This window comes from Vidua chalybeata, chromosome 7 (assembly GCF_026979565.1).
Source record: "Vidua chalybeata isolate OUT-0048 chromosome 7, bVidCha1 merged haplotype, whole genome shotgun sequence".
In the NCBI taxonomy this organism is placed as follows: domain Eukaryota; kingdom Metazoa; phylum Chordata; class Aves; order Passeriformes; family Viduidae; genus Vidua; species Vidua chalybeata.
Window position 1 is genome coordinate 8,084,150 of NC_071536.1, and position 21,474 is coordinate 8,105,623.

Sequence of the window (21,474 nt, forward strand, 5' to 3'; positions counted from 1 at the left end):
TGTATGCACACAAAAGTTCCAGATGTGCTGTGTATCTTGTTTAGTTGACTTTAGTCTTCTGTAAGGCCAAGAGAAATATTAATCATTCATTTACTGTTAGGGGATGGGTCTTCTTCTCATGTTTCAGTAAAGGGGGTGGAAAAGAAAAGTAAGCCAATTTTTTTCCTATTTAAGGCCAAAGCTGGGGAATGCTTGTGGCTGAGTTCTGTACATGGCCCGGTGCTGGAAGGGCAGGGAACAACCGATGTTGCTATTTTGAACAGATTTTTTTCTTCCCCCCCCATTTTTATTTTTGCACAGAGAGTCTCATGTCTAATATTTAGACATGATGAGCTCTGTGCAAAAAGTAACTTTGCTCATTCTTGCCGTGTTTCAACCCTCAGTTATTTTGGCACAACAAGTCGGTGAGTAATTCAAGCTTCTTATGGTTTCATGTTTTTATTTTATTTTTATTTTTACCAATAATTTTAATAGCTTGTCAGAAGTGTGTATGCACGAATCTCACCAGAACACTTTTCCTTCACTAATTCAGCAGTCAGATATTTAATGGTGAAGCTGAAATCTGCAGGGATTTGCAGTATCATCCCAAAGGTTTATCTTTGCTTTGCTTTCTTTAAAGTTAGAAGGACTGTACAGTGCTGTCTGCCTTGGCTGCATTTGTTCTTGTTCTTACTTGTTTTCCTGCTACAGACACCAAGGAGATTCTATGCTATTTCTTTTAACTCTTGGAATAACATTTTAACTGTTAGCTCCGTGCTGCCTGGAAGCTTTTTTTCACAAGGAATAAGTCTTTGCTTCCAGCTATTTTATTTGGAGTTCTCCTTTGTACTTGTTTGTCTTACACTGGCAGCGCGGGGGTTTCTTTCAACAACTTGCATGCAGAAAAAAAAAAAAGCCATAAAATTCTGAATGGTTTTGTTGAAGGAGTTTTTAAGAGTGATATATGAAAATATGTCAGCTTACAGAATTTTTACTTTGGCATAGAACAGGAGGGTAAATTAATTCCCTTAGCTGCAATAGTTTGAATCAGGCATCTGCAGGCTGTTTCAGCCCTTCACGAGACTGATTAGCAGTTGATGATATGTGGAAGTCCATGCAAGTGTGTGTGTGTATGTTTACAGAGAGCAAGAACCCCAAAAACCAACTGAACATGGAATTCAGAGGGGAGAGAAGTACTTTGTATACAAGAATTTAACCTAGAGTAAAGATAAGTGTGTTATGAGTATTTAAGTTAAACAGATGACATTCCACAAGTACAGCTGACCTTTTTTGGATGTGCTCAGTTCCTGCTTGCCAGATATTGTAAACCAGACCTTCCTTAAGATAAAACACTTTTCTCTCCTGTAAATATGAAAGATCAGCAATTTATTTATTCTTACAGAGAGGCAAGGAATAACCTTACAATTAACTCGATAAGCAGCAGCCAAAGAAATTGTAGTGCTGTGAAGGAAAGCCAAATGCCTTTAAAATCACACCCTATGCTACTCTGTATGACACACATCATGAAAACGATTACTTGAGCCAGTTCATGGCAAACCCATCTGTCTCACCATACCTGGACAGGGACCTCTGTCGAGGGGTGAGTGAGTCCACCAGGAGCAGCCTGTTGGCACTGGAGCACTTGGAGCTCAGGAGTATCTGTTCATGAGCAAATCAGACAACAGCCTCTGCAGCACCAGCCTCCCTCACCTAGCACAGGCACAGGCTCAGCCTAAGTGTCTATAAAAAAAAAAAAAAAAAAAAAAAAAAAAAAAAAAAACAATGCATATATTCTGTAGAGAGTAACCAGAGTTTACTGTGAACTGATCCTTATCTGTTACTGCTTTGCTGTATACAAACTCTTTCTCCAATAATCTTCAGCAAGCATTATAAAATGCAGTGATTATAAAATGTGTGCTATGAGTTTTCTCTGCTTACAGCAGCAGACAGTATGTATATTGTTTATATTTAACATGCAGTAAGAGCTCTATTATATACCTGTGTCTATCATCAGAGGGATAAGCACTAAGAGACAATCCAGTATAAAGAGAAGGAACATCAATTTTATTTCTCTACATAAACAAACCCCTCCTGAGTGCCAGGTCTCCTTCCCTCATTCTAGTCGTATCCCTGGACATTTCTGAGGTGCAACATGTATTTGACTCAATAACTGGTAAATTTTGGGTAGAAGAACAATACATAAATGAAGTGTGAATGAGTATTCTCATTTCTCTGCCACATTCCTGTTTCATGGTGTTGTAACATTTCCTTACTGGGCTAACTTCCATACTATTTACAGGGATGAGGTTACACAGAGAGAATGAAAAATCACTGGTTATCCCTTAAAAAATTGGATTCCCTCCTCACTTTAGAATGTTTCTTTCCACACATTTGAGTATCCTTTTCTCACAGAAAATAATAATTGAAGGAATTGATTATTCATATCACTAATTCATGTGCAGGGCAGGGAATGGACTGGGAAACAAATTTTTCCACAACTGAAAAGAGAATTTCCAGACATGTTGAAATGCTCTCCCTTGTCAAGAAAAATGTTTATATGGTTAGTATCAAATGTAAGTCAATATAAAATTTTCCTTAGGAAAGCCTGCCAGGAGACAAGACTTGGCAAGATATTAAGGAAACTGCTCAGTATACACTGAGTTTAGGGTAGTCAGATGTACCCCTGGGCTATGTGTTTCTTTGTCTTGCTGTAATAGCTTGGAATGGAGATTTGAGTACAGCCTCAGGCTAAACCTCTTCTAGAGCCTGGGATCCAAGTACTGTGCAACAAGGAATTTTCTGTGAACTCAAAAGCTGTGTCCTTGTTACCCATCGGGATGTTTTTAGCCTGGAGCTGAAATCACCTTGACACAATCCAGGTTTTCTGATGTGTGTCAGGGCTTTCCAGCCCTGCCCATGTTCAAGATAAGATGCCCCCTGATGGCTGACAGGACATGAAGCCAGCATTTTGGACAGGACAGATGACTCAGAGTCCAGCAATGTGTATTGGGTTCCACCCCTTGAAGGCACCTTCACATCCGGCATATTAAACTACTCAAAAGTGCAAGATATTAGAATGCTTCTTTAGGAAAGAAATCCATTCTCCACCCAAGTTGTGAAAGCATTTGCTAAGCCTTGCAGCCTGCATTCATCCCATTTATCTTGAGTTTGTAGAGGCAATCATGACAGCTACTTCCAGAAGACAGAATAAATTTTAGCTAGCCAGACTGGAGGTATTTGGCAGTTTCCACTGCCTACAAAGGAAGCACATCCACAGTGCCCTCACATCAGTGCCAAAAGGGAAGTCAGATGGATTTGGGCCTGTCTCAGCTGCATCTGTGATGCTTAAAGGACACCTCAGTCAGCCAGAACAGGACACTTCTCGTAGGTACACCCCAGTCCTTGAGGAACTTCACTGAGGTCATTAGGAAAACTCTACTGCTCTGAAAGCAGTGAGGCAGCAATGCCAGAAACCCTTCAATATTATTCCAAGTAATTTTTTGCTCTAAAGTAATTTAGTGTTTTCCTTGTAATGCAAGTATTATCTTGGATGTTTGGTCAGGAAACTCATTTCTGAGGTAATGGCTGAATGCTAAAATCTCTCCGACAAGACTTATTGACCTTTCATATTACTTTCAGTTGCAAATTGCAGTTTTAAAATGATATATAACCATTACATGTAGGTTTCAGGAGGCAGCATGCAAATGAATTTTCCTGCTGAGCACTCATTTCTGATCCCAGAGAAAAGAATGATATTTTAGGAAAACTTGTAAACAGCTGATTTGGCCATTTTGCTTTCTTTTTTTATTAACTGGGAAGGATTGGATAGCATGTGAAGTGGATGGGTACTGTACAGATGTAGTTTATTTGTGAGACTGCCAGACTGTCATGTTTAGCAGTTAGCTGTATGGAACACTGCACACATGTGCTCTTTGTTGATAAATTTCCAGTTTAAGGGTAATGCTAACAACAGAACTATCTCTCCTCAAAGGTTTTGATAACTCAGAAAGGTTTCCCTCCAGAATTTTGACAGTAAAACCAGATGATGCACATCAGTGTGCCAAGAGATAATTAACCATCATAAGTAACCTGGACAAAATAACGCAAAGTAATAAAATATCTGAGGTCTACTCCTCTTCTTCCATTTTTCCTAGCTATTTTTTACCAAGCACACAGCAGACAAGGTTATGCTTAGGAAAATTGAAACATTCCTTTCTGGTCTGGAAAAATAATGCTAAATGAAAGCCTGGGGAATCCACCCCCTCCAAACATTATATATATGTTCTTGGAAATAAGACAAATTTCATAAACACATTTTATATCACACACCCCTGGAACACATTAGCCTTAGGAAAATGAGACAATTATATAACCCTTTCATTATTTTCCAGATTTGTTTTTGACTTGAGACCAAATCACCAAATCTACACAGACTGATTTTTCTGAAAGAGGAGGTGGAGTTGGAAACATCCACTGCTTTATTACACAGGGAAGAGAAAGAGGTAGAAGGGTGTTGTTGCTGGCACAAACCTCACTGTTGATGCCTCGGTCAGAGTCATTATGTTTGCTCTCCTCTTAGTGCTGCAGATTACAAGCAGATCCTATTTCCTCTTCCAGCTTCTGCCAAAGTGTTGAGGTTTGAAATAAGCAGCCAGGTGTCACTTGCAAACTCTGCTGATGCCAGCCTTATAAAACAGCTGGGGGAGAGTTGTAATTAATGCTACTCAAAAAAGAAAAGAAATTACCATCACTTTTTTTGTTCCATAGGCTGGCTGGGAAACCAGACTGACACTATTCCATTAGTCATTGTCCCAGTTATGTGCTGGTGTTGTTCACACCTTGCTTTAAGCAGAAATCTGCAGAAAATGGGACATACCTGCCCTTGTAATTGGGACAGTGTACTGCGGGTCGGCAAAGGCAGCTATGCAGAGCAGCATTTAGCATTTGGGCTTAAGAGCAACCTCTTCAGAGTTGAAAGGTTCAGCCTAGCAGGAAGGGCAAGCAATAACAAAGTGCACTTTCCCAGGCTAGAGGGCACCTGGAGCACTGTATCGCTCTTGATGTTTCTGTGGTAGGTTCCTAGTCTGCTGAAGAGCACAAGCCACAGCTGCTGTAAGAGTTGCAAGATTTAATTTGTTGGTTTGGAGTAATAACTTGTTAAAGCTCACAGAATTAGATATTAGTGCAATGGTCATACCATTAATACTCCAGATGAAGCTGTACTTTAGTCGTGCTTGTTTAAGAAACTGGGCAAAAGATCTCAGTTAAGGAAAGAGAAATTGTTGGCAATGGCAAAGATATGTTGTTAACAAATAGGGGGTTTTATAGTCTTAAAGTAACTGGATTAGAGTCCTACACCATTGCAGTTTGATATGATGGAGCACAGTTCATTATTGGCAGCACCCAAAAAAACAAAACAGTGTTGAGAAAGGACTAATAAAATCTCTTCTGATTCAGCATTGCTACTGTAAGTTCATTCTCCATATTGTAGCCTGGTAATTGTAGATTACATGACTTTAACATTGTTTGGAGTTCAATATCTACCGCCAATTGTCTATAATTTTGAGACTTTCTGATTCTGGTTTTTGGCAGATGATGAATAACGTTCAACCCTAAATAGAACAAAAATTTCAGTGTCATCATTTACCTGCTGCAATACTTTACCAGCCTATCCCTGCTTCTACATATCCATGGTGATACACCTTGTCCAGAAGGAGAACTGGGCACAGATGTGATTCCTGCTCCAGGAGGGGTAGAGGAAGAGTTATTTTACCTCTGTAACTTCAGGTCAGGCTGCTGAGGGCAGCATGGTTGGGTGCAGCAAATGCTGCAGCCCTGGCCCTCAGTGTGCTGCCCATCTGCACCCCAGGGGCTGCTGTAGATTCCTCCTGGAGGGCTGGCTCTCTGGGGCCTTGCTCGTCACAGCAGTGGTGTCCCTGTGACAGAGGTGCTATATGGTGGCTCACTACTGGCAGCTTCCCACAGCCTTGGTGACTGCTGCAGGACAGTTATTTCTCTAGGGGTTTTCTTCTACTGAATCTTTTGATGCACAGGGTTCATGAAGCTTTCCTTTCTGTCCTCTCTGTGGCTTCCCTGACAAGAGACGTTTTGTCACTGGAAAAATCTGTAAGGAATTCCCACAGAATTCCCAGATTTTTCTCCATTCAACACAGTCAGTCTTTGTTTCAGGGAAATAAGATTTACATATTTTTATGTGGTGGCCATGCTATTAATATTTCTCACATGGCTTTGAGACTGTATTAAAAAAGAAAAATTCAAATATTAACCCTTGCATTGCTTCTGACTATGGTTAATCAAGAGAGAACCTCCAAGTAAAAAATTACAAATTACTGGAATCAGAAAGTCTCTTCTGTAAGTACAAGAGAGACAGGGGGAGGTCTGCTAACCCTATCTTAAATGCTGGAAGTCTGCAAGGAGGAATGAGATCCACGATTGGCTGTAGAGTAGCTCATCTTTCACACAGAGGTATAGTACATTGTTTTTTTTCATTTATATTTTCAAGCAGTCGTTATTTTTTTCTCATCTTCTATTTTATAGGAAAGGTTCTTTGAATTTTGATTTGAGGAAACTTAACCTACTTCCAACCACTGCTTCTCTTTATTTATTTTCACTTCAGAGCCAATCTTGTCTCTGAGTTTGCAAAGTGGAAGCCTCTGCCTGTTTCATGTCAACATGACAATGGAAAACATGATATAACCCCCTCCAACAACAACCATTTGTTGGCTTTAGTTTGGATAAACTTCAGCTCTGGGACTTCTGGCTTTGTTTAGTTTAGCAGAGGAGATTCCTTTCAGATTAGCTCAGAGACTACTTCCATTTTCCCCCATTTATGTCAAACCCTTCATTTAAACATGAACTATCAGAATGAGAATGAAAATAGTACCTCCTTTAACAATGTCTGCACATTTTTGTCTTGCTTTGATTCACACAAGTACTCCATGAAGAGATGTCTGCCAGGAAGGAGAAAGCATGCACAGGACTTTGAACAGGGTAATGAAAATATATGTATTTCAAGGCTGAATGTGGTCTTTTGTTTTGAAAGCCTAGGCTTTCTCCTACAGCTAAAGGGACACCCAAATGACTGCCAAGAAATGAGGAATGTGACTTGTAGATTTAAGACTTTAGCAGAGTTTGGCCTTCAGCAAAATGCAAAGTTATCCACAGCCACTGGAGACACATCCCTTTCTGCTGCTGGATTTCTCTTTCAAGTCGCTGTGCATCCCACCCTGGAGAGTTCACAAGCACCTCTGCTCTCCCATCAGGTGAAACCTTTCCTCCTGAGTGCAAACCTTTCTTGGGCAGCTTCAGGCACTCCTTTATTCCCAACTCCAGCACTGCAAAGGGCAGCAGAATCACAGGAACAACCCAGGCACGTTTTGCAGCAGTAGATATGAAAGGATGATCTGTGTCTGGAAAATACTTCCCACAGCAATTCAGCTCTGGCAGTTCTTGGAAAACTCCTGGACATAATCAGTTCCCACTGAAGCTCCCTGCAGTTCACGCCCAGTGACCAGTCAGTGCTTTAGAAGGCTGTCTGCAGCAAACATCTTTTTTTTTCTCTTCTTTCCCTTTGTGCTGCTTCTTCTCTTTTCCTTCTTTCCATTTTCTTTTAGGAAAATAAGCAAGAACAAAATTGCATCTTTTTTTCCAAACAGATGAGACAGAAACAATTGCTCATCCAAACAGAGTTAATGGGAAATATGGGAAGCATCGCTCATTGTTCCTTTGATGTTCACTGTAATAGCCATGCTGAGCATCAAAGGAGAATAAACTACATCCCCCATGCTTTCCTTCAGCTATAAGCAGCAAAAATAGGATTCATATTTTCTTGGAAAACACTTTTATGTTCATGAGAGCCTCTTAAAAAAAAAAAAAAAACCTACAGTTTCCCTGGTTTTGTCTTTTAATCTACTGTATGGTGTTTGCTTGTTTCCCTACAGAGCAGTAGTCATTCCGTGCCAGCTGTTTAAGAGAAGAATGTCCTAGTGAAAGCAAACAATGGGCTGTGTAGTGGGAATTGCAAATCTTTGAAAAGAGTAATTGAAATCTACTCAGACATTTTGAAGATTCTTTGCACAATATTCTGAGGCTGTTGGTGGCTTAGCTGTTGGCAGGGTGGTCCTCTTTGTAGCTCCCTCTTTTTTGTATGAACAGAATAGGATTAATATGGAGGAGTGAGGGGAAGAAAGAAGAGAGGGTTTCTATTTCAACTGATTATTTCTGAGCAGCTGAAGAGAGAAAGATTGCTGTAAATATCTTTCAGTGAAGAATCAAAAAAAGTGAATTGTACAGAACCTATTCATTTATCAGGTGTTCTCTGGCTCCAGCTCTTCCACCCATACCTTTTAAGGGCTGCAGCAGATAAACTGTGCTGGATCGGGTTGTGTCTGCTGCAGATGTTCTAGCCCTCCTGGGCTATGTGGTGCTGTTTATTCTCACCCTGTGCCAGCTGGGGTTGTTGCTGCACAGAGCAGGAAGAGCTAAATATGTGCCAGGCCTCAGGCAGCCACTTCAGTAGCAAGGCTGCTGACCTCTGATATTAATAAAAAGCCAGCCTTCTGCTTGCAGGCTCTTCGCTGCACCAAAAGTGAGAATTTTCACCTCACAAGGGAATTAGATTAATTAGGGAAGATCCATAGGTCTTTGTGCTTGAAAAATGGCCAGGCATAGAACTTGATATTTAAAAGTGTCTCCAAAATTAAGTTGTCTTTGGTACCCTGAGAAAACTCTCACAATACTTACTTTAGTAGCCCTAGGAGGTTGACAATAAGAGCGTTGTATCCAGTGTACAAATAGCCATTTAATATCCTCTATGAGGCAGATTAAGAAGAATTTCAAATACTGCCATTCATATCCAACAAACTGTCCAAAATGGATGTGGGGTGAATTAGTACAAACTGGAATAAGGAGTGAATGAATACAAACTGTTTTGCAGATGAAACTAGGTTAATGATGCTCTATGCATTTTGAACCCCACCACAACCTTCTGAATTACAAATACCCTTAATTTATTGGCAGCCAAAGATATGATTCTTTTCTTTAGACAGTATGCCAGAGCACTTTAATCCTTCATTGGAATATGAAATGCAAGAACCAAATCCTTCATTTACTTCCAACTTCTGAAATTACAGGGAAACCAATAAAATTGTGCAGGGACTTAGGCCAGCATAGAATTTGCCCCCCTGCTGCTTTACTCATCTCAGATGTAAATCCATTATGGCTGTGGAGTTATATTGGGGTGACTTTGTCCAAGGTATCTGAAAATATAAATGATATTACCACATGTATTATACTGCCATTGTAACATTTCCCATCTGCTTCAGCCTCAGGAGAGAAGCATTGAATCAGGCTGATCTCTTCCAAGGCAAACCACAGAAACAGCATTGCATAAATCTGTTAGCTCACTCACAGAGCTGAGGGGAAAGAGAGGATCATGTCCCACTTGAAATTTTAATTACCTACCAAAAATTATTTTAATTACAAATTTAGTCAATGCAAAATGAAAGTCATACATTTTCCCCCCCACCATGTTTAGGTTTCACCAAGCCAGAAGCTTAAAACATCATTAAATAAGTAGTTATAGTTCAGTGTTTTAAATGAGGTTCTATGTGGACCAAGCTTTAACAATTATCAATTCCCATGCATTCCCTTTCTCTTATCAGATCAAAAGATGAACCTCTCTTTCCCAATGTTTTGGATCTGTCAGAGTGGTTGTAGAGTCTGGGAAACCGGTGCACAATGACTTTTCCAGTTTTTTCTTTATTCTTCCCACAACAGACCTATTGCAAAAAAAATGAACCCTCCAATGTTATAAACTCTCAATGTCTCAATGAACCCTCCAATGTTATAAACTCTTCCTGGTCCTTGCTGAAATCAGGAATGCAGAAGTATGTCTTTGAGCTACACCTTGGGGGTGATTTTTTTTTTTTTTTTAAAGTTTGGCAAAATCTTGTGCTGTATTTTAGTAATTTTTCCCCGTGATTGATCCTAGTAATGTTGAGCTTGAACTATTACTTTTCTTTAGAAATATGTTAGGCCAGCTTCTTATGGAATACACTTGAAAGTGGTCAAGTGTTCAAAGCTAACATTACCTTGACACTTGGATTCTGACCCTAGAAGTCTTCATTGACTGCCCAAGGCATGAGCAGGATGCATGTTTAAAGAAACTAATAAATCCATTAAATCATCAGAAATCATATTGGACCTTGAATTTATGTCCATTTTTGCTTAGTTTAAGACACAAGTCCTTATGCAAGAATTTGGTATCATTCACTCTAACGATAAGAAGCATGTTAAAATCATATTACTGCAGAGTAGTAGTAGAATTTATGTCAGCACTACAACTAAATGGCCACAAATGAAGTTCTTGCAGCCTGTTGCTTATTTTTAGCATGACATCGCATGGCACAAAAGGTGATGTGCCAAAAAATATTGTAATGTAAGAACAGAGGGGATGGAAAAATCTCATAGGCATTTTACCAGTAATTGAAGAGTAGCTGAAGTATGATGCAATGGTCCTTCTAAAAGGGTTTGAGTGCACTAAATTATGATGAAATGTATTCTTACTTTGTGTCCTGCTCTAATGCTAATGTTACCCTTAGTAAAAGATTTGATATGTCAGGCACTGAAGAGCTTCATTTACCACCATAATGATTAGAAGCTAACATCTTTTAGGTCTGATTCAGAGCTCAGTAAAATCATGGGAGCTCCTGATGATGCAGTGGTTACCCTTAATCAGGGAGGAATTATCTGAATTCTGCAGCTTATGGCAAAAAGAGGTTGATGTCTACTAAAAAGACAGAAGCATAAATATAATTTAGTCACAGAGTCAGCCTGTTGAGAGGGGACACTGGAGAGGAAATCCCAGAGTAATGTCTCAATACAGATGGTTATTCAGGGATATCTTCCTCCCATGCAAAAAGCAGTTTACCCATGATGTTGTCAAGGAATAGCTAAGAACAAAAGGGGTATAACTGTCTCTTGAATCCAGCAGAAGTTTATCCTCAAAATGATTTTTATGAATTCAGGAACAGACAGTCAACGTTTCTCTGGGCAGCCCCAAGAAAGAAGCAAGGTGATAGGTATTGAGCAGTCTGCTCTACCCTTTTCCCTTTCCATTTCAGCTTGAAATGACAGTTCTGCCAAAAAACAACCCTCTCCAACTAAACCAGCAAAGAAACCCCCCTGAACTTTGTTTGCTTATTGCCAGTTTTGAAACAAGCCAGGTCTTTTGCCATGGTTTCTCATGCCAGACACCAGCTGAAGCAGTGAGGCTGTTGTGTAACAACATCTCTGGTGGGATATCTCTGGCCACTATTTCGAATCAGGTGCTTTAAACCACACTACCTTTTGGGAAGAACAGTGGATCTCTGAAGATAAAGAAGAAAAATTAGTTTTTAAATCACACTTTGAAATATTAGAAAAAAGCCAACAATCTGCAGGGGAAATAGAGACATTTTGTGTTTTACTTGGTAACAAATATGCTTAGGATCTATTCTAATCCTGATATTTCTAAAAATTTTTAAAGGCTGCAGAAAGGTTGTGGCATTTGTAGCATATAAACACAAATGAAGGGAACAACGAGCTGTTTAAAATGCAAGCACTTGTTTGTACCAATGCAGGCCTGCTTTTTTCTTATTTATTTTGTAATCTGATATACAGACTGGGTGGGTCTTGAAGCAAGGGCAGTTTGGCTGTGTGACACAAAGATCCTTTACCTGAGGATCCAGACTCTTCTGTACATTGCCAGTGAAACAGCACATGATTCCATCCTGCAACACCTCTGACAGACAAGTGCGGTATTATGCTTAGTCAGCATTCTTTTAAGCAGCTTTCTCTTTCTTCTGCATCTGAGAAAAGGGCAAAACTGGGACTAGCACAGCAGCAGAATTCTTCCAACGCCAGCTTTCTTGGCAGACAAGCATCCCTAGAAGTAAGAAAGCTTCAGTTTCATTCTGAAAGCACAGGATGTAATTGCCCTTTTTGGTGTGAAACGTGGGAAGTCTGTGAACTATTCATTCATGCTCCTTTTCCATTCCACCTGATAGCAGCTCGTCCTTCTACAGCTCTCAGAGCACCAATGGATTTTTATGGTTGACCCACTCCATATAGGTCAGCATTTAGGTGTTTAAGGTGTTTGGGTCTCTATTTAGGTGTTTAATAAATGGAGGTTTCATTACCTCCAATCACATGTGGACAAGCCTTACAAAATATTTCATCAGTACTATTAAACCTGAAAATATCCTAATAGGTATGGATACCTAAATTGGCCCTTATGCACTATGTGAAATGTGAAATGGATTCAATTAATTAGCTGTTTAAGACAATTCCAGCTGAGAGAATGTTTGAAGGCCTTGCAGTTGAAAAAAAAAAAAAACAAAAAAACAACCCAAATGGTTAAACCATTTATTTTCCTTTTTTCCTACCTCTTTTCTGAATCCTGAGACCCAGACAGGGTTTGAGCCCTTTCGAGTACTCAGCACTGACCGGACATGCCAACAAACCAGGCCATCCCAGCTCCTCCAGCCAATTCATTCATTATGAGAGTCTGCTTGTTTCCATTACTAATGATGGGATGGAACGAGTGTGTTTGGGTTTCTTATAAACATCATCCTCATACCAGACAGGGAGCCCAAACCATTTGCCTCGAGGTAGATGCTGTGGCATTCTTTTCTGCTCAGGAAATGGAAAGCGGTATTGCTGCACATGCTGGGGTGGATTCCTCCACCTACTCCAGTAGGAGACTGATAGTGTTTCTATTGAAAGTAGACAACATTATCTTCCTTCTACTTTATGCTTTGCTTAAACAATGTATCAGACTGTGCTGGGTATGCAATTAACAGATGTATTTACTACAGAAGAAACGTAAAACAATTTTTGAAGTACTCATCCTGTAAAGGAAATGACCAAAACTAGGTCAGGGTGAGGAAGCACAGGTTTTGTACAGTTAAAAGAGTAATACAAATGCTCTTCTTAACTTCATCAGGCTTTGGATTCTGTCAAAGTTAGAGGCAAGGCCTTCTTCATCTTGGTGCTTTAGCCTTTACCAGATTCACTTTAGATACAGCAGAAGCTGTTTGTTTGACTCATTGTGTTTGTGATCAGGTTCTCACAGACCAAAGCTCCTCAGTTTTGCTTCCCAGGCCACCATCAGGCAGCTGCTGGAGGATCATGAGTCACCCCCTGTGTGGACTATTGCCCTCTCTGAGGCAGAACCAGACTAGTTCAAGATGTTTTTTTAATTTCTAACCCTTTAGTCACATCTCTAAATGGGATATGTGAATCTGCTACTAATGCAATAGCTGGACATTGCCTTTGTCCAAAGTGGAAAAGCCTGTGGTTTTAGAGGATACTATTAGGAAATATTTTCCTTTTGCCATAAAATTGTGGTTAAGTCATGATCATAGTGCTTGCACAAATGCAAAGCCAAAACCAACTACAGAGTAGGTCAGATTCTCATGTGATAACTCCCCTTCACCTCACTGGGACTGGGATTATGTCCCGGATGACATCTGTCATCTTTCAGGCCATATGACAATGGCCATCTGTGTTTTCCCTTGCACACATTTGGGCTCTTCTATGTACCCCACTTATAGGTCCTTCGGAACTAAATTGTGATTTTCCTTTCAGCTTTCACTATTGGTCTGCTTATGGACAGTTGCCAGTCTTCCTAGAACAGGAAATAATTCAAAACCAACATAAAATTATTGTCTTGCCTTTTTTTTTTTTTTATTTTATTCACTATTTAGGCTGGCCCAGGGAAGTGCTACACACAGCAAAACCTATAACAACATGAGTGCTCGGTAAAAAGCCTAATTTCAAATTAATTCAGGCTTTCAAATATTAAACTTTTATAACAGTGCACTAGAGATTGACACAGGGCTTCCAACAAAGCATTGCAGTAAGTGCCACAAAAGTGAAGTACTGTATAGCCATCATATTTAGGGCTTTGGGAGGAAGAATAAGATTGTGCATTGCCATAGACAAATACTGTTGAGTTCTAATGTTTCTTAAATCTCAGGCTAATGGGTTTGTTTAGGAATCAATAAGAAAAGCTGGCTAAGGCAAGTATGTGGCTGTTATACCACAAGTCTAGAAGCAGACAAGTCAGCTTTTTTATAACCTCATTATTTCTATATGTTACTCGCCAGTGCTTTAGCACAAATCAGCTTTCCAAAGGATTTTGGAGCTAACAGTTAATCTTTATGAGTAATGCAAAATGCATTATGTCATAACATGCTGACACACAGATCTACATCTGAGCACAGAGGGGGTGTCTTTAACACCCTAAGTCTTCCCAGATGTAAGTTTCCTTTGGAAATCTATTTAATACTTTCATTCTGCCAAAGGGCCACAGCAGTTTTCATTGCAGCTCTCCTAGCTTATTTCTTAATTCATTTAACAATGTCCAGAAAGTTAGAAGCAAATATGAATATCATTATATCCATATGTCTTCAAATGTTTGTCGTCTTCCTGTTAAATGATGCCATCTACTGTAGCATAACTGAATGACAAGCTTGTAGAAATGCAGAGAAATCTCCTTTATTTCCTTATTAATGTAAAATTATCAGTCGTTGTGACATATTTTAAATGTCCACGTTTTTTATTGATACTGTTGAATAATATACGGCAGGTGAGTATTCGCAGTGTGAAAAATTGGGCACTGAAGAGACTCTGCTTCTGTCTTGGAAACAGAATCTTTATAAACCAGCAGTGCAAAAACAGGGGAAAGATGGCCTTTTTCTGCTCCTCACTGGAGCTGTCCTCTTTGCTGTTAGGTAGCAAGATCACATATCTGAAAATAACAACAACAAAACGAATCAATTAAAAAGAAGAATTATGAAAAAATTGACATAGGAATGTTTATATCCTTGGATATGAATTTCCTGGTAAATAAGGACCTTCTTGTTTTAAACACATAGTTAAAAAAAAATGTGGTTTTGAAAGACTAAGAAAGTGATATTGGGAGTTGAAAATCAGAATATTACAATTAATCAAACACATCTTTTGGGTACAGAAAAGCGTGTATGCTATGCATCCCTTTATATGTGTATGCAATTCATTGAACTGTATATTACAACTGCAAATAGTAACAATATCAAGTTTTTTTTAACTCCATGCAATGGTGTTTTTATTTAACAATTATGACTTGCCCTAGAAAAGAGGAATTTCTCCCCTTCCTTATTATGTTTACAAATGAAAAGAGCATTTTGACCTGTGGAGCTGGTAGGTGCTCAAGCAGAGTGACAGCTGAGTAGTCCACTGCTCTGGATGATGTAGATCTGTGCCCATCCATGCTCTCCAGGGTGCACCCAACCACTCTTTCAGCATGGCTTACCAGCTCTTACCTCCCCAGCAGCTCTGCTGAGGTTCTGCCTCCCACAGCACACAGCTTTCGAGGGTTTCACATGTGCAATGAGCCACCCTATGATTTGGTTTTTCTCTTGAGTCACTTCAGAGGCTACAAAGGTTTCATTCATAATGCTTCCCTTCTATGTTTCAGCCTTCCTGTTTGTCAGGAAACATTTGTCATTAGCCTTGTCAAGACTGGGCAGCCTGGTTTTTCCCTAAGTGTCCACAGCATGATCCTGGTTTGTAAAAAGGAGGAAAATGTTTCTTGCAGAAACAGTCAGCACCTAAGCAGAGAATCAGCTTATTTACCTGGGATCCACTGATATCATTCTGTGGGGTGAGGACTGGGAAGCCAAGCAACGTTTTAGAAACTAGCTCTAGCTTGGCAGATCAAGGAAGGATTGTTTGGCACAAGTTAGGCAGATTGTTAGGTGGTGTCCTTTGAAGCAGCATCCTCTGACATGTGGGTGTGGGGAAGAGACTGTCATGGAAATGAGCAGTTCTTCTCCATCTCTCTTGTGCAGAATATGAAGTTTCTAGAGAGGCCCAAAAGGGGTGGAAAAGGAAAATTTGAGTTTCTAAGTGATAGAGAATGTCTGAGGGGAGTGAGTTTTCATATGTCATTGGAAGGTTTTTCATTTTAAGATTTTTTGTGTTGTCAAAGGAAGGTAAAATACTGAATCCCAGCTTGATATCAAGCAAAAAAAAATATATATATATATTGGCTTGAAAATGTCTGGAATGGGTTTTTGAAGCTTTGTTGTTCTAATCAAGATAGTGGTCAAAATCAACTCTTAACCATAAGGAGTGGCAGCCTTAACAAGTCAACATTTTCCTGTTTGCTTCTTTTATAATTAAAGTGCAAAAATAACACAAGATGGTGTGCATGGACATGGACAGCCTGTAGTAGGATTGAAACTGGGAAAAGAAACCCTCCTGTCCCGTGGAGTGCTCTGCCCCAAGACCTGCACTCTTGCTCTCCCTTAAGGAAGCCATGATTGTTTTCCCCATTGCCCTTCCAGAACTCGTAGGAGGTAATGAATTTCATGGGTGAAATAGAGGAAAATACCAGGTCAAAATGACCAAGGAAAAGCAGCTGAGAAAGTGGGAAGGGAGCAGGGCAAACTAAGCTCAGTTGAGCACATGGCAATAAAGGGGAACTGCAATAAAGGTACAAAATAAAAGGATTCTCAGAAGATGAAAAGGGAAGTTACATGTTATGGGAAAGGTGAAATGCAGAGGAAGCATGAAAAGAGAGGAAACACATCTAAGTATGCACATTGCCAAAGAACATTGGTGTGGAATGGGAATTCACACCCATAAATACAGAGAGGGAGAAAAAGGTAAAAAAGAGACCAGGGTGCTAATGCAGTGGTGGAAAGATTAAAAACAGAGATTAAAGATGCAGAGAGGAAAAAAAAAAAAAGGGGACTGCATAACCCATAGGAAAGAACTGCAATAAATTTCAGCTCAGGCTCATACTAGATAATTGTGGCCATTACAATTTGATGATATTCAGAAATTTCTGCCTGGAGCCAGTGGCAATTTTAATGTCAATGTGTCAATTGCCAGTGGCAATTTTTTTCCTAAGGAAAGGAGATTTGAATTACATCTTTTGTCATTTTGTTTTTCTTTTTGAAGGGTGGTGTATAGTAGGTAAATTATCCTTGTATTAAAGTTTTAAGAATGATGTAGGCATAAAAATAGCTCTTTCCCCTGAATGTTCTTTTTATAAATTGAATTATTTTTAATTATCCATGAAAAAAAGTCTTATTAAATTATTCATGACATTCAGTGATACTTATGTTTGCAATCTAAGACTTCTAATAACATCTACAAAACTTAAAATGAGCTTGTAAAACTCAAATTAGATGCTATTAGTGTTATTTTATATTGGGTTCTTAAATGGCCTGCCTTTCTGGATCATGTTTTTCTAAGAAAATACCAATCCAAAATTTAATGTGTCAAGGTAGTTTTTGTCAGCCTTGTCATATTCATAGTCTATCACAAGTTTGATCAGTAAAACAGCTGTTGGAAGGTATTCACAAAGCCATGAATATTACAGATGAATAAGCTTTTTTTCTGAAAAAAGACACTTGTAACTTTTGATCAGGCCAGCTGATACAATAATTGCAAACCATTTGGGCAATTAATGTGAATGTTCTTCCAGATCTGTCACATACACTGGCTTTCAAAAAACTCTTTGAAACCCCTTGGTGGCAGCTGTTAATGTAAGATGCTGTAGACAGGGGTTGGAGCTGGACAGATGGCCTATTCCACATCCATGTGCAAGTGCTCCTGTGGGCACATGGGGCCAGTGGCACTCTTGCTGGAGAGCTTAGGCACATTTACTCTTTAGCTGCAGCAGAGAATTAGATTGCTAATTAGACAGCAATTCTGTCTGACACTAAAATTACTCAAGACAGATTATCAGAGATTTAATTGGGCTTTGGCTCAGCTCCAGGAGGTTTCCACTGATGTCTGTTTATAAACTCAGAGCAGACTCTGCAATTAATGTAACAGATCCCCCCAGTGCCTGAAGAGCAGCATTTAGCCTTTTACTTCACGCGCATGAACCAGGAAACTAAACAAACCATCCAACAGTTTTCATGTTACTCATTTGTAATTTGGAAAACACATTTGAAATAATATCCAACACAATTTTGTCTCTCTTTCCAGTCACAGGATGTACCCATCTTGGGCAGGCTTATGCTGACAGGGATGTTTGGAAACCAGAGCCATGCCAAATCTGCGTGTGCGACTCGGGATCTGTTCTCTGCGATGACATCATCTGTGATGATCAGGAGCTGGACTGCCCCAACCCAGAGATTCCTTTTGGAGAGTGCTGTCCAGTATGTCCACAAACAACAACACCACCTCCAAGAGTAAGTTTATTCTTACTGTGGTTTCTTTGGTGTTGCTGCCTTCTTGATGCATGTCAACCTCAATTCATTTTGCCTTAGACATTCTTAAATGCTTTTGTTTTCAATGCCACTTTCTGAATTTAGACAAATACTTAGGATGGAAAATGCAGCTGATGATATTAAGTCTTCCAACTCAGTTTTATGTAGATACAGGCACCAAAATAGTAGAAAGGGACAGAGGGCAGCAACTAGGCATTACATTTTTCATTTTATGGAAAAGCATAGGAATAATGCAAACACCTTATTTTTTACTTCACACTCAATCCATATCCATTAAAATAATGCCAACAGAGAGTCAAAGAAAATTAGAGAACTTTCATAGCATCTCTGAGTCTGCATTTCTTATCAACTCAATTCTACACCATCACAGAATGAATTTCCTTTTGCAGGCTTATTGCTGACTTAATGCCCTGTAAAGGAAAGGTGATTATACATACCTAATTTATCACCATCTTTTTATAGTCACCAACACTATAGAAACCAGTTGCAGCAACTTAGCCTCAGGAAAATCAAGAATGTTAATATATGCCAAGCCCCCTGCCTAAGTCTTTGAATGAGTGAGCCAGCTATACTGAGCTTTCAGCTTATCTGAACATTTCACCAGTGTTAAAAATCCGTGAGGTTCTGTTACAGTATCTAGGTTGCCACAGACACATTAAAAATCCTTATCTAGAAAATAAGAGAGTGATAGAGATGTGAGGAAGAGAGAGAAGATGCATTTCTGCAGCTCTACAGCACATCTGTTTACACATGGAATGTCACACACAAATATGTCACTAACAGATATGTCACCTAGTCTTATTTGCACCTCACTAGCAGTACTCCACTGCTCCCAGGATCCCCTGAGCTACTTCACTGAACATGTTGAGAGGTGGAAATGAGTGGTGTAGACAAGCATGCTGGAGATTTAAGTACACCTCCTTCTCTTTGTTTAGAGACTCTTCAGTTATGGAGTTCTTGATAATGAAGAACATGTGAACTATTCCTCCAGCCTCTCTCTTTGATGTAGGAGTTTGGTCAGGCCATTGGAAGCTGTCCTGATGACCTTGGGTGGTGTATAGGGAAATGCCATCTTGAAAGATCCAAGGTCATTTCAGCTGAACACAAAAATTGAAAATCCAGGTAGTAACATGCAACTGAATTATTAATTGAAAAATAAATAAATTGCAGCAGTAGATCTGAGAATTTAAAATAAGCTCATCACACTTCACATGCTGGAGTGAGAAGGACACAAGGAAACTATCACAGCATTCCACAGTGGAATTCTGTCTCCATTGCACTCAATAGCAAAGCTCTACTGACTTCATTAGTGCCATGTTTTTGCCTCTAGGGGAGGCGTAATTCTATGAATTATCCAAGCAATAGTAGATTGACTGACCAAAAACCCTACAGCTTTTAAATATACTGAATAAGCATTAATGGAATTCATGTGAGAAAACTATATCAAATGCTTAAGCGTTTTGCTCTTGTTTATGTGTGCAATTTTTTGTTTTATTTTGATCCTGTTTTTTGATTTAATTACCTTTCTTTTTTTTGTAGACTCCTGGAGTAGTCAGCCGAGGCCCCAAGGGAGACCCTGTAAGTGCAGCTTTTATTTTTTTCCCTAAGGAAAGGAACAAAATCAAGATCCCATTCCTCTAGTGCTATATATCCCATTCAAGCTGCTGAGATATCCTGCTTTCATTGATGTCTGAACTGTCTGCAGCAGGACTGCACCATATAGTTATTTTGAAGTAGAACTTTATCTTCAACAACATTCTCAAAAATTTAAACTGAAAGAACACAGAGTTTCTTACAGTCCAAACTGTATCACATTTGTTATGTTTTGTTACATTTCTTTACAGAAGGAGGAAAAAAAAATCTTTAAGACTCTACTAGCAGTAATAATTTCAGATTCAGGAACTGAACTGCTAAATATTTCTCATGTGTGTAGTAATATATAATTTTTAATAAGGTTCCATTAACCAAGTGTTTCCATGTGTGAATTTTGTCTGTGTTCTCTGAATGTTTGGTTGTGGCCTTGTTTAGGAGAGGTTTTCCACCACAGACACACAGACTTTGTTACAAATGGAAAGGTTTGTGCCTCAATGTCCTTGCAGTTGGAGGCAAGTGACAATATCTGTATCTGCTCTGTTTGTGCCTTTGCAGGGTTCTCCTGGAGTTCCAGGCAGAAATGGTCCCCCTGGCCCACCAGGACAGCCGGGGAGCCCTGGAGCTCCTGGGCCCCCTGGAATCTGCCAGTCGTGTCCCAGTATAAGTGGAGGTGTAAGTCATTGTTATGTTCAGCTTCTACCTCTGTGCTCATAGCCATGCAAAGCAATGCTGTAAGCACCTGTCCCTTGCACCTTCCCAGGTGCTTTGCTTTCAGCGACATCCATCCCATTTGTGTCTTTGGAAAACAGAGATGGGTGGTAGGTGGGGTTTTGCTGTTATTTTGGGAGTTTGTCCATAACATTTCTCTGGAGTGCAATCAAATCTCTGTCTTACCTTATTTTTTAAAACTTTTGGGGCCAGATCTACTGAAGGACTTTGGTAACTCAGAAATAATCTGATCAGAAAGAGTGTGATGGAGGATTTCCCCATAAGCTTAATAGTTAGGGAAGTCTCCTACTTTCCTGTATTTCATCAATTCATGTATAATAATAGAACATTCCAACAGGACTAGACTGAAGCACTGCTCCTCTGCTGGCAGGGAAGTGCCATGCAAGTAGTATTTATCATGGTGTCTCTCTATTTCTGGCTCACTGGATGCTGAAGTCCTTTCAGAAGAGCTGGGCACGCTGAGCAGGAGAGCTGATTGTAACTGAAGTTTATTAGCACTGAGCTCTAGGCCATGCTTTGTTACAGGCTGACATTGTCATCCATGCAGGCCACCAAGCCCAGGTTTACAAGATGGGACTTCTTTAGCACAAAGCTGATAAAAATTTTATGTTAAAACTATTGCTACTTTTGAATACAGATTATAACTTCCATACATGCTTCCCATTCTTGGGTAAGCCAGAAACTGAGGAAAGATGTCTTGCTTTTATTTAATCCTGAAAGGGATTGCCTCTGCAGGACTGAGCTCTGGATCAGTTTACCAGTCCCAATGGGCACCAGTGACACTGGTTTGGGGTTTGGAGAGGCAAACACAGGAGAGGAAAAGAGGCTGAATTAGCCTCCCATTCCAACCCTGTATCAAAGATGTGCTGTTGGATCC

At 39.7% G+C, this 21,474-nt stretch overlaps 1 protein-coding gene across 1 annotated transcript in view; it reads left to right on the forward strand.

The window, feature by feature from the left end:
- Positions 1-236: 236 nt before the first annotated feature.
- The window catches only part of COL3A1 (collagen type III alpha 1 chain), a 49,713-nt gene continuing 28,475 nt past the window's right edge, over positions 237-21,474 (forward strand). Inside the window, exons 1-4 of the mRNA XM_053947843.1 lie at positions 237-404; positions 18,031-18,236; positions 19,815-19,853; positions 20,424-20,540. Coding sequence (XP_053803818.1) covers positions 326-404; positions 18,031-18,236; positions 19,815-19,853; positions 20,424-20,540 — 441 coding nt within the window. The 5' untranslated portion in view covers positions 237-325. The remainder of the gene's footprint in view (positions 405-18,030; positions 18,237-19,814; positions 19,854-20,423; positions 20,541-21,474) is intronic.